This window comes from Helianthus annuus, chromosome 6 (genome assembly GCF_002127325.2).
Source record: "Helianthus annuus cultivar XRQ/B chromosome 6, HanXRQr2.0-SUNRISE, whole genome shotgun sequence".
Taxonomy (NCBI): Eukaryota; Viridiplantae; Streptophyta; class Magnoliopsida; order Asterales; family Asteraceae; genus Helianthus; species Helianthus annuus.
The window spans coordinates 2410675-2424503 of NC_035438.2; the positions used below are offsets into that span (position 1 = coordinate 2410675).

At 33.9% G+C, this 13829-nt stretch overlaps 1 protein-coding gene across 1 annotated transcript; it reads right to left on the minus strand.

The window, feature by feature from the left end:
- Window positions 1-5439: 5439 nt before the first annotated feature.
- LOC110864328 (cytochrome P450 76T24-like) lies at window positions 5440-8992 on the minus strand. Its single transcript, XM_022113379.2, has 2 exons — window positions 8087-8992; window positions 5440-6226 (listed from the first exon to the last, which is right to left on the minus strand). The coding sequence occupies exons 1-2, from the start codon at window positions 8960-8962 to the stop codon at window positions 5615-5617; spliced, it is 1488 nt and encodes a 495-aa protein (XP_021969071.1). The 5' UTR covers window positions 8963-8992; the 3' UTR covers window positions 5440-5614.
- Window positions 8993-13829: the final 4837 nt, after the last annotated feature.

The window sequence follows — 13829 nt, forward strand, 5'->3', positions numbered from 1 at the left end:
TTAATATATCGCCTTAAAAAAACAAAGAGTGAGTTGCAATTTACAAGCTTGCTGCTTTACACATGTTAAGTATATATCTATAAGGGGAGGCGGGGTGGGAACATTTTTTCCCGTGATAAACATGTTCAACGCGTGGAAGATTTGCACAAACCACCGCCACCCATAAAAGTTCATGCGTGAATGTAAATTTGCGTGATAAAATTAACGCCGTGATAAATGGAACATGTGAGTGGGTGTGAGGGTTTATTGTTGGGTGTTGTGAGCGATGGGCATTTCCACTAAAAAAGTTGTGAGTGATGGAATAATGGTTGATGATATGACGGAACTTGATTGGATATTGTGAGTAATGGAATTTTTGCAAGTGATAACCACCCCCTCCTCTAAGTCTGGCTAGATGAACGGACTTTATTTTTTAATAGAAAGAATAAATCATGGTTACCATATGTAGGTAGAGGATACTGTAAAAAGTGCTCAAAGTGTGAGAAGTGTATTATAACACTATATATAATACTATATAAACACCGTATAACAATATGCAACACCATATAATACCATATAACACTATGTAACACTATATATCATTATATAACAAATATAACACTATAGGTTGTCTGATAGCATGTCTATGATAGATGTATAGTGTTATATTTGTTATATAATGTTATATAGTGTTATATGGTATTATATGGTATTACATATTGTTATACGGTGTTTATATGGTGTTATATAGTATTATATATAGTGTTATAATACACTTCTTACACTTCTTATACTTTAGGCTCTTTTTACACTATCCTTACCCACCATATATATATATATATAGAGAGACATATAGTTGCTACGTAAATGTAAAAATATTATTAATTAGGTTGTTGCGTTTTACTATTATAAAATACTATTTGTGTTTGATAAGTCTTTTTTTTTTTAATAGTTCGTTATGTATATATCCATTTTTAGGTATTGCGCAATTTTCAAGAATGAGATACACTGTACGCGACGTTGTGTGATCCATCCATTACCAGGGTGGAAGGGATGAATATGAAATTAATACAGAATAAAATAAACAATACTATACGTGAAAATAAAAAATATATCAGTAACTTTGATTTACGTCATCCACAATTATATAAGAATTACTATTACATCTTCTTATATAATCAGTCTTTAAATTCCTTATAAATAATAAGAACTAAAAAGGTATGCTCATCTTCTCAAGCCAGGTTGTATTTATGACAATTAACATTAAGAGACCAGGATTAGAGAGATAGCGGTTGAGAAAGAAAGAGACTATTGAAGCGTGATACCTACCCGTCATGGATAGATAAACCGTGGAAATTCTTCTCATGTATTGAAAATATCACGGGTGATGGGCAAACCTAATATAGTGTGTTAGGTTAACCGGTCCTGCATAATTTTGTGTATATTACAGTGTATAAGATTTTTGCTCTTAGAAAATATCAATCTATACATGTTGTATTTGTAAAAAAAGAAAGTTAAATAAATGTAGGCTTAGCCGTGTCAGCTGCCTCGCAAATAGTGTAGGCTAAATTCTGGTCATCTCTCATCTGTCTCACTAAAAGTGTAGGCAAAACCCTGATCAACCGAGCCTACAAAGCTGATGTAGCAACTTCTGAATCGTGAATTTGAGGTTGACTACTTGTTGAAGGCTGAAAACAAATGTCTATATTATAAACCTTTTATTCAACTATGTCTATTAATTTTCGTAATCTTCTATTATGATTTTTATATCTTTTCCAAATTATTTATTTCTAACTATAGACTAGTGGGTTTTCCAGTGCTTCGCATCGAGTTTTTGGTGGGTATCGGTTCGGTTCAAAATGAAACTGAGACGATATGGACACTCAATATAACAATCGAAAGAAAAAAAAACAAATACATGGGCTAATACAACTCCGTCTTTGTCAAAACTTATACCGGTTATGAATAGTAAAAACTGAAAATGGTTTTACCAGTACCTTATTCGATCGGAATCAAATCGGTTCATCATGAAATCCGTAGAACATCGAGAAAAAAACGAATATGAGCGTCTATGTTATTTGTATGGTGTCGATTCGATTGGTCACGGAAAGGAAAACATCAATTACATATATAACTTATTTATAATTGGAAAAAAGATTATAATTCAACTAAAATAAAAGTATTCAATTTAAGTAAAAAATATTTTCAAGAATGAACAAAAACAAAACATTAAGACACTACTACTTGGTATTCATAACTCTTTGACAATTATTTGTTTATTCGCAGGAACATTGAGAAAAGTATAAAAACAAATACAGGTATGTATGTTGTTCGTATAGTATTGGTTCGATTCGTCACGGTAAGAAATGGTTACGAAAGTGAAACCACAGGGACTGAAATCGCAAATTTTAAACTAATGGACTAAAATAGTGATTTTTGACAAACTGTAGGAACGAAAACAGTAATAATAACTTATTTATAACTGAACCAAAAGATTATAATTATACTGAAATAAAAATATTTGGTTTAGGTAAAAGATATTTTCAAGGATGAACAAAAAAACAAAAAACTAAGACACCACTACTTGTTAATAACAATAATGTTTTTATGGTTATATTTTAATAAATTTAGAAAAAGAATCTAACGTCCATTAGTGTTAAGGATTAAATGTGTTGTGTCGGCATCACAATAAAAGTTAAACCTCTAGTTTTCAAAAACATTATCAAACTATTTTTTTAGCGGCAAGAAATGATGTGTCAATCATCGTGACACCGGTCGATGTGGTCAAGGTCAACTACTCGACCGCCAACAACCCCTTGGCTCTCCCAGATGCGTAGAAACCCGACCTCCACCCGCTCGAAGGCACGACAGTGGAATAATCGGTAAAACCTTGCCTCCCATCCGACAAACCGGCGCCACCCGTATTCGCCCTTCACCTGGATGCCGAAGAAAATAATGAGGAGAGTGAGAGTCGAACCTAGGTCACAAGAAACACCAAATCTTTCCCCAACCACTTCACCACTATCTCATTGGTTTCTCAAACTATTAAAAGGATGTGTTGGTGGATATACCCTTTTAATGTTTTGATTAATTTATTTTTACCAAGAATTTTTACATATTATCTATATGTCTTAAAAGACAAAGGCGGTGGCTTTTACGCCACCGACACCTAACATTTAAAAAGTGACAAAACCACCCCTAATTTTGAATTTTCATAATTATACCTCTTACATCTTTGTCACAAATCAAAACACTCCATACTTTGAGATTGCACACTTTCACCCCTTACATTTTTTAAATTTTAATGAAATGTCATATTCACCCATTTTAGCTTCTAACGTTTAAAGTTCCTCCGTATTTTCGTTCTTTTACTTGAAAAAAACCGATTTCCTAAGGTGCTTATTTTTATATACGTGTCGGTATCAATTCACGTTTCAACCTAAAGTTTTAGAAATAAGTAGGGTCAAATATAACATGCGTCTTTAGTTTCTAACGTTTCAAGTTCACACTGTATCTTCATTCTTTTACTTAAAAAAGAACGATTTCCTCACGTGTTTTTTATGTATGTATCAGTATAAATTCACGTTTGGACCTAAAGTTTTCGGAAATGATTCAGATCAATTAGAAAATGTTTATGTTCATGACACGTGCTTATTTTTATGTACGAAATCTAAAGTTTTCGGAAATAAGTCGGGTCAGATATAATACGTTTTAAGCTAATTTTTGTGTACGATTTAAGCTGGTCCATGTTTTGAAACGATTTCCTCATGTGCTTATTTTTATATACGTCGGGTTAGATATAATATGTTTTCATTTAAACTGGTCAATGTGTTGACGTAAATATAAAAAACGCTATTTCCACACGTGCTAATTTTTACGTACGATACCTAAAGTTTTTGAAAATGATACGGGTCAAATATAATACGTTTTCATACTTATTTTTATGTACGGTTAAGTTGGTCTATGTTTTGACGTGGATTAAAAAAAACCATTTACTCACGTGCCTATTTTTACGTACTTTTCGGGTTAAATTCACGTTTTGCCGTAAACGGTATAAATTCACTTTTTGACTTTTTTTTTTCAGAAACCAGTCGGGTCAATTATAATACGGTTTCAGTTGGTCTATATTTTGACGTAAGAATTATTGTAACTTTTCACACTTCTAAGTCTTTATACAAAAGTAACGGTGGTATAGTGGTTAGATCGAGCCTATTAAACGAACCAACTCGGGTTTAATTTCGTTTTTTATACGGTATAAATTCGATTTACTTCACTTATTAATCCAACTATAATGCTCATATAGGTTACATTAAGTTATATCGGATACGACGAAACACGTGGTTTTACATGGATAACGCATTACATAACGCTTTGACTAATCAATTCGACGTTTACGATGTGCCTGCGCCGCAACACGCGCGGGTCTTATTGATAGTTTTATTTTATTACTATAAATAATTTTGAGTATATTTTGTTTTTCTAGTTATAATTTTTAGATACAATGTTTTTTTTTTTAATTTCGAGTATGTCATTGTGAGGTAGCAATTTTTATTATTTCGATATAATTTGTTTTCCAAAACCGAGTTGTGAGTAGTAATGTTCAAGTAACCAATACACAGCCGTACATGTTATCAAAGCTACCTCGATGTACGTATTTTATCCGCGTTTCGATACAAGTTTTGTTCAAGATCAAACGGGTCAAATATAATTGATTTTTTTGTTCTTTACCGTGATGAACTGAACCGAAAACATTCAAACAACTTCGGTAACACTGACATTATTCGTTTTTTCATGGTTTCTATTATGAATTTCGTTGAAAAGGTGTATTTACGATTGATAATCTATTTTTGTTTTAAGAAATAGTGGGCATCGGTACCGGTTATGAACCGTACCGATACCGTCCCAACAATGGTATGACATCAATTCCGAATGAACAAAATCGAGAAACTATAAACATGTTATAAATATAATATTTGTCGTTTCTCACATTTGAATTCAAAAAATATTATGAGAAACTTTCGCTAATTATATAATATATGCACAAGTGTAAACTATGTGTTGGGAAAAATATAAATGTAAAAGCATATAACAAATAATTTAATTGTTTGCTTATCTATCTATTTATCTATCTAAATGTAAGACTCGTAAAGTTGAAAATATATGAACAATTAATCAAAATAAGTAATTTAAAGCTGTTTTTTTTGTTTTTGCAATAATTCAGTTTTCTGTAACGTTTACATATCTTATAACTTGTAACATATAAAAATAAAACTAGTATCATTGTAGCTTATATATCGTGTTACAATTACAACTAGTATCATTATACCTTTTATAGTAAATCTAGATGTCTTGGTTTAAAAGCATTACAGAATAATCAAATTATATAAAGTAATAAAACATTAGGGGAGACATAATTAAATAAAAAGCAAGTATTGTATATGTAGTACCATATAAAAGAGAGACGGATACAAACTTTGCCACTTATAAAATTTATAGAAAATACATATTCTAAAATAATATGTAAAGGATTACAAACTTAATATTATACTTATCATTTATTTTGTATATTGTTTCAGAATAAAAACAATGGTATTATTCGCACTTATTAACTAAAAGTGCATGTGATCTTCAAGCTCTATGCCTGTTGTGTGACTGGAACAGGAGTAGCAACGAGAGGTGTTGCTCTAAGCAATGTAAGGCCATAAATGTCGTCCATATCCATTTCTTCTGTAGCATGAGGTAAATTCCAGTCACAATGATACACAAATGTCGCCACCATTAAACTAACCACCCTCTGAGCTAAGGGTATCCCAGGACACATCCTTCGACCTGATCCAAAAGGTATAAACTCAAAATGTTGACCTTTGTATTCGAGCTCATTTTCTAGAAACCTCTCTGGCTTGAACGTCATCGGGTTTTCCCAATACTTAGGATCTCGCGCCATGGCCCATGCGTTCACCAGAATTTGTGTATTTTTTGGCACGATATATTCACCTAGTTTAACTTCGGTTTCAGTTTTATGAGGCACCAACAAAGGCACAGCCAAATGAAGTCGCATGGTTTCTTTGATGACGGCTTGTAGATAAGGCAGGTCAAGAAGTTTGACTTCTTGAATTTTTCCATTTTCTCCCACCGTTGTGGAGACTTCTTCGCGGACTCTTGAGAACATATCAGGGTTAAGCAATAGTTCTGTCATTGCCCATTCTATTGTGTTTGAACTAGTTTCTGTTCCCGCTAGAAGCAATTCCTGTAATTGTACAAAATATTGTTTATCAAAAGTTTTTCTTAGCATTAACTAATTTTTTAACTAATTTTTTATTATACTTTTAGTTCAGGACAATGTAGTGTAGCTCTTATGATTCTTAACTTTATTTCATATTTTATGTTAAACTTCTTTACGAAAGTCATACGATTTAAGCGTCTAGTTTATTTGTAGTCATGTCTCTTATAAAGTATGTGAATATCTTACGGAACATCTTTAATTTTAATGTTTTCTTACTAGAAATAATTTGTAAAATATGAAATGATCAGTCTCGTTTTTTTTTATGCAAATTGCAAAGGCTTTGAATTATTGATTGACAATACCATATCCATACCCATACCCATACCCATACCCATATGCAAATTGCAAAGGCTTTGAATTATTGATCGACAATGCCATTTCCATATCTATACCCATACCCAAATTCACACGTTTTCTTTTTAATTAATCGCATCCATTGTCGGCCGCCCGCATAATCCAAATATCTGTCTTGAATATTTATGTTTTTTTGTCTGTATTCGAGATTTATTCCATTCCTAGTTTAAAAACAATATAATATGCCTTAGTTATCGATGCTTTATCTATTTTATTTAACGGAATACTCAGGTGGTAAAGTGATATAGTTCTTAATTAACTGGTTATGGGTTCAAATCTTGTAAAAGGCAGATGTGATGATTTTAACTCTTGTCGACTTTGGTTGGTTTGGTGTGACCTACACCACAGGGCAACTTCTGGTCTCGTGTCCTTTCGTGAAAATGGTGTGAACCATCATCGCCCAATGGTGTACGTTTGATGCTTTTTTTTGTTTTTGATATTAAAGATTTGTTGGGAGTGCATTCTTTTCTCAAGGCTCCAAGAAGAAAAAGAAGGCGTTTCACGCGATTGTTCTCATCGCTTCGTGGTGCATATGGAACATACGAAATGATGTAATCTTCAAACGGAAAGAGGTGTCTCTGTCTAAAGTTATTAAAGACACTAAAACCTTAGGTTTTCTATGGGTGAAAGGCAGATCGAGAGATGGGGAGATAAACTGGGAAAGATGGAGGACTTTTGATGTTTTTTGATTGTTTTGTTCTTATTTGTTATCTTTCTTTCTGTTGTATTTTGGTGGATCTTTATTTGGTGTATGTTTTGTTTCTAGCACCTTCTAGTTTGGTTTAATACAATGTTTTTGGCTTGCTAGGAAAAACAAAAAATCTATTTCATTAATGCCATTCATAAAAAAATCTATTAGTTTTATTTAATGAAATTTTGCGTTCTATAAAATTTTCATTGAATATAGAATTTAGTAGAGTAATTTATCACTGTTTATTGAGTTTACAATTCTAGTATTTTTTTTATTTTTTTAATATAATATAAATAATTTAAAAAAATGTTAATTATTATTCTTAACCTCAGGAGATATTCTGGTGGTAAGTTGTGTAACACAATTTAAATGTTAGGAGTTCAAATTCTCAAGAAAGCATCTATGGTGTATTTATCCTAAAAAAAAATCGAAAAGTTGTTGTTAAAAAATACCATAATGTTATAAAAATATTATCAAGATCTTTAATCTGAGTTCAATGTATTAAAATTAATATTTGCATATTTAAAAAACATGTAATTAGTACATAAGAAATTGAATATCATGAATTACATCATGACCTAGCTAAACATTTATGAATTTATATGCTGGCCAGAAAAAAAAACAAAAATCAAAGCGTCAAAATTTAAAAAAAAAAAATATAAGATCAACCGTTTAAATAAAACAAAAATCAAAGCGTCAAAATTTTCTTTTTCAAAATGAAATTTTGTGCTTATGCATGCATGGTAATGAAATAGAGTAAACTAAAGAGAGTAACTTACCACAATTAGAATCCTGATATGTTTGAGAGTAAACTCAGCTTCATTACTCTCACTATAATCCAGCAATGAATCCAACATATCACCAAACCTCGGTAGTTTGGACTCTCGATTCTTTAACCTCTCGGTTATGAACCCTTCTGTCACCTTATCGAGCCAGCCATAAGCAGCCTTCCCATGCTTCCGTATGTTCTGAGGGTCCAAAGGCTTCAACACCTGAAATAAGTCTGCTATGTTGAACTTACCGGTCATTTTCATTACTGTCTTCACAGCTGTCTTAAACCCCCCGACATCATCCGACTCGTAGCTGGTCACGTTTTGCGACACGCAAGTGTTGGACATCTGGTTGAGCGCAACCGCGAATGACAACTTCCCTATGTCCACGCCCACCTTCTTGCGCCCGCACTCATGTAGAAACTCCAGCATGCCGTCCAACACGTTTTGTCGTAGATCGCGAAGGGTGTCGAGTTTGTGTTGGTGTGTGAGGTATGTGCCGAGGGCTTTTCTCATGGTTCGCCACACGTCGTTTGTTGGAATCCACGCCATTGCCACGTCATTGTCGGGCAAGGAGGCGGCCGCGTCGGGGACAAGACGACCAGAGCACGCCTCATCATTGCGTTGGAGGATTTCTCTAGCCGCGTCAGGTGTGGACGCCACCACGCAAGTGATGGTTCCCAATCGGATGGTCATAAGTGGACCGTGTTTCTTGGAGAGTTTGGCTAGGGACTCGTGGGGTTTCGGGCCAAGGTCGAGAAGGTTTCCGATGATCGGGAGGCCCGCAGGGCCCGGTGGTAGTCTCCGGTTACGATGGAGGCTGATGCCATGAAGGAGGAAGAAGATTAGGGTAATGGAAGAGAGAACTAGATAAAGAAGTTCCATTGTTCCCTATGTTTTTTGTTATGTGTTCAATATATCCTAAGGGTCTCTGTCTATTTATAGATGAACCAACATTTGAATGGGACAATATAGTAACAGAAAAAATATTTCAATTTAAAAAGGTTGGTCGTCGGCTATTAAATTAAAACAGAAAAAAATAGAAAATTGTGACACAAAAAATATTTCATTTAAAAATATTGTTCGTCAGCTATTAAATTAAAACAGAAAAAAAATAGAAAAGGGGTATTGAATTTTAATAATCCCAAGTTTCACTAATTGGCCGGTAATAATCCTAACTTCAAAAATTGCCTACAACAGTCTCAACTTGTAAGATGTTAGCCACCAATGATCCTTGTCTAACTGGGTTATAACCTTGTTGGGCTGGTGACCTGCAACTTATTCCGGCGACCCGTTTTACCCCTGAAACCACCAAACAAGACCACCACCAATCATCTCCAACCTCCTGTAATCTTCCCCGCTTCTCAAAAAGTTTAAAATTTCCACCATCTACGCAACTCCGGTGACCTGCAACTTATTCCGACGACCTTCTTTACCCCTGAAACCACCAAAGGAGACCACCACTTGTCATCTCCAACCTCTAGTGACCTTCTCCGCCGCTCAAAACTTCAAAAAACTAACTGGGTTATAACCCAGTTAGACAAGGATCATTGGTGGCCAAAATCTTACAAGTTGGGACTGTTGTAGGCAATTTTTGAAGTTGGGATTATTACCGGCCAATCAGTGAAACTTGGGATTATTAAAATCCAATACCCCAATAGAAAATTAATTAGGTTAGATCTAACCATTAGAAGAGTCAGTCAAGTCATGTAGATAGACCCAAGCTTAAGTAAAGTTGATCTCGTAAACCGAAGCCTTTCTATAAACAGCACGAGCCCGGATTTTATATATAAAGCTTGAAACAAGCCATATTTGTGAACTTTTAAACTAAACGAATCAATGGATGAAGTGAGGGACACGACTCGGATTATAAGGCTACACGGTATGGTAATGGTCCTCCCTTGAAGGATGGTCCGTCACGTAAGCGCCACGTAGGATGAGTATGAGGATGGGGCAAAGAGGATGAAGGTATGGAAATGAGGTATGTACCTAAAATGTATATGTATATATTTTTTGTATAGGTGTGTGAGAGAGGAGGGGGGAGTAATTTTTGTCTTCTTGTGAGCGTCCCCAACGTCCAGAAGAGGACACCAAGGACGAAGCCGGGAGGGGGCGGGATGGTGTTGGACCGACGCCGGACCGAGGACGGAGGAGGACGACCCTCCATACCGTCTAGCCTAATCAACATCACTTTTTACATGTAAAACCAATCAAAATTAGGTTGTTTTTATCTGAGACTTCATTAAAAGTTATAGTTAATTCAATTAAAACCCTATTCTAGTAGGCTTCAATTTAGTATTTTAGCTTTTAGTTGAAGATATAAATTTAAGTTAGTCGGGTCGCATATAATATGTTATTATTATACGGTATAAGATTTACTTTACGTTTTGATCTAACCGTAATACTATATAGGTAACATTGACTTCAATTGAAACGTTTTCATATGGTTATTTAAAAAAAAACTCAGACATAACGCTCGAACTAATCTGTGCAACATATACGATATACACGCACCACATCGAGTGCAAGTATTATTACTAGTCACTACTAGAAAAGTGTTCATTTTGCTACGGAAATTTTCTACGCAAAAAAATGCGTCGCAAATTCTGATAAATTTACTACGCATTTCCTACGGAAAAAAAATCTTGATTTTTTTGGGCAATTTGTGACACAATAGTGACAAATATACTAATTATAAGTATTGTGTCGTAAATGCGTAGCAACTTGCTACGCATTTCCGACGGAACCATAACTTGCTACACATTTATGACGAATTGTTTATTATTATACTTAGATTATATTTTGATGTTTAATCAACATTATTATTAATTATTGCGTAGGAAATGTGTAGCAACTTGTTACGCATTTGTGATGGAAAATTTATTGTGTAGGAAATGTGTAGCAACTTGCTACGCATTTGTGATGGAAAATTTATTACCATATTGTGTAGGAAACGTGTAGCAACTAGCTACGCATTTGTGATGGAAAATTTATTATGTAGGAAATGTATAGCTACTTGCTACGCATTTGTGATGGAAAATTTATTACCATATTGTGTAGGAAATGTGTAGCAACTAGCTACGCATTTGTGATGGAAAGTTTATTATGTAGGAAATGTATAGCTACTTGCTACGCATTTGTGATGGAAAATTTATTACCATATTGTGTAGGAAATGTGTAGCAACTAGCTACGCATTTGTGATGGAAAATTTATTGTGTAGGAACCGTTCATTTGAGATACTTCCAGATCGATTCAGGTTTAGTTAAAATAGATGACGTCAGCTTCATGATGGTTCCGGTTTTGTTTCGGCTCGGGTCACGGTTCGGTTCGGGTCAGATTTAACACGGGTCAATCTGTGTATACCCGTGTTATACATATGTATTGTTAACCTGGTCAATATCAAGCTTCTTCAACTCAGCCGGTCAAAGACGTGATGGAGGCATGTGGTAAATAAATCACTTTCAAATATAAATACGTGAGCCAATCAAAATGCTGTGACAATCGATAATTTACGGCTTTTAATTTCTCGCAAAACAAGCATTAGAACGATAAAAAACTGGATATAATTTATGTGCCACCATATTAAAAATATAACTTTTTTTATTATTTGGTATATAAAATCATTACATTTATTCAACCCGTGTAATACAATGGTAAAGATATATTTTTTTTATTATTTGGTATATAATATTACATTTATTCAACCCGTACAATATATATGGTTCTTATAGATATAACTTATTTTATTATTTAACATATAAAATTACATTTCTTCAACCCGTGTAATAAAGAAGGTTTTTAAAAAGATAATGTTTTATTATTTGGTATATAAAAGATGATTCGATTCAGACGAGAGAGAGAAGCAGGATAGAAGATGATTCGGTATATAAACGTAAAAACCGGTGCCAACTGCAACGCGGCGATATTTTTTATAACTAGTTTAAGATTTAAAATCTAATTACATCACGTATAGTTTACGAAAAATGTGATTTATAAAAAAAACTAGATATAATTTCTGTGCCACCATATTAATAATAATATTTTTTCATTAATTAACAAGTTAATAATAATATAAGTAATATATTCTCATTTTCTATTTTATGAAAAGGATAATGAAGACATAATTAACTAGCCAATCAAAAGCTTTAGTTAAGCTTCACATGGATCACCATCCAATGGCCATTGTTCACCATATATTTAATCTAACGGCTTAAAATCCTCTAGAAACAAAAGCATTAGTTAAAACCTAAATTCCTTTTAGTTGCAGCAGCACACCACAAACCCACACAAACAAACAAACCATCACCTCCTTGCACCTTGTTCCCCCACCCGAACTGAAAACAACCGGCCGCCACACTATGGTGGTGGCATACGGCGGCTGAAAAACACCGTAGAGAGGTAGAGTGTTGACGAAGGGGCTATACTACTCCCGGCTACGGTGACTCCGGTCACACACATCCACAGATTCCGGTGGTGGTCGGATGATGAGGATGTCAATGTTTGTTGGTGGTGAACAGTGGATTGTATTAAAGTATCAGGCTTCAAAAGGAGGTAGCCGTCACTGATGAACAATCAGACAAAGGTCTCAGTAACAAGTCACGTGGCTCCTAATCCTCATCTGTCACTCCACCAAACAAAACATTCATTCCATCCTTCAGACACATCACCTTGGGTATATGATAAACTTATATCTCTATAACTTTAAAATTTTATTATGACCATTATCCAAATGTTAAATATTTTAACTTTAAAGTCAACTTTATATCCATGTTTACATCTACAATCAGTGGCGTATTCAGAGACGGTGGTGGTCGGATGATGAGGATGTCGATGTTTGTTGGTGGTGAACAGTGGATTCAGATTTAGATTTCGATTTCGATTGGGAATGCGATTCAGATTTAGATTTAGATTTATGTTTGTAAATTTGTGAATGCAATTTAGATTTATGTTTGTAAATTTGTGAATGCGATTCCGATTTAGATTTCGATTGGGAATGCGATTCAGATTTGTTTGTAAATTTGTATAAATTTATGATTAATGTTATTGAATTTTTTTAGTTTTTAGTTTTATTTGCTTTTGTATCCGATCTCTCAGATGTTTTATAAATAGAATAAAACTAGAAAAAACATTAAATTTCGTGACAATTGTGTAGCAAAAATAAAAAATTAACTTTCGTTAAATGGGTAGAAAAATGCGTAGGAAATGTGTAGCAATTTGTGACAGCCCTTTTTTGTCAGAAATGAGTAGGAAAATGCGTAGAAAATGCGTAAAGAAACCAGTTTCCTACGAGTGGTTTAACTACATATGCATTTCGTCACAAATTCGTAGAAAATTAAATTTCGTGACAATTGTGTAGCAAAAATTAAAAATTAACTTCCGTTAAATGGGTAGGAAAATGCGTAGAAAATGTGTAGCAATTTGTGACAACCCTTTTCTGTCAGAAATGGGTAGGAAAATGCGTAGAAAATGCGTAAGAAACTAGTTTCCTACGAGTGGTTTTCCTACATATGCAGTTCGTCACAAATTCGTAGAAAATCGCGAGTTGTGACGCATTTCCTACGAAAAATGGTGTCAGAAATTTTAATTTTTCTAGTAGTGAGTTATGTATAAATAAACTGTCATTGATTGTACTTTTGTGTATCTTCTTTCTTTCTTTTTGTTCTTGTTTTGTGTAGTTTTTCTTTTCTCAAGTTACAATCTAGCCCGCATAGTTTATATGAGTTAAGTTCACGTAAAAATAAAATAAACGTA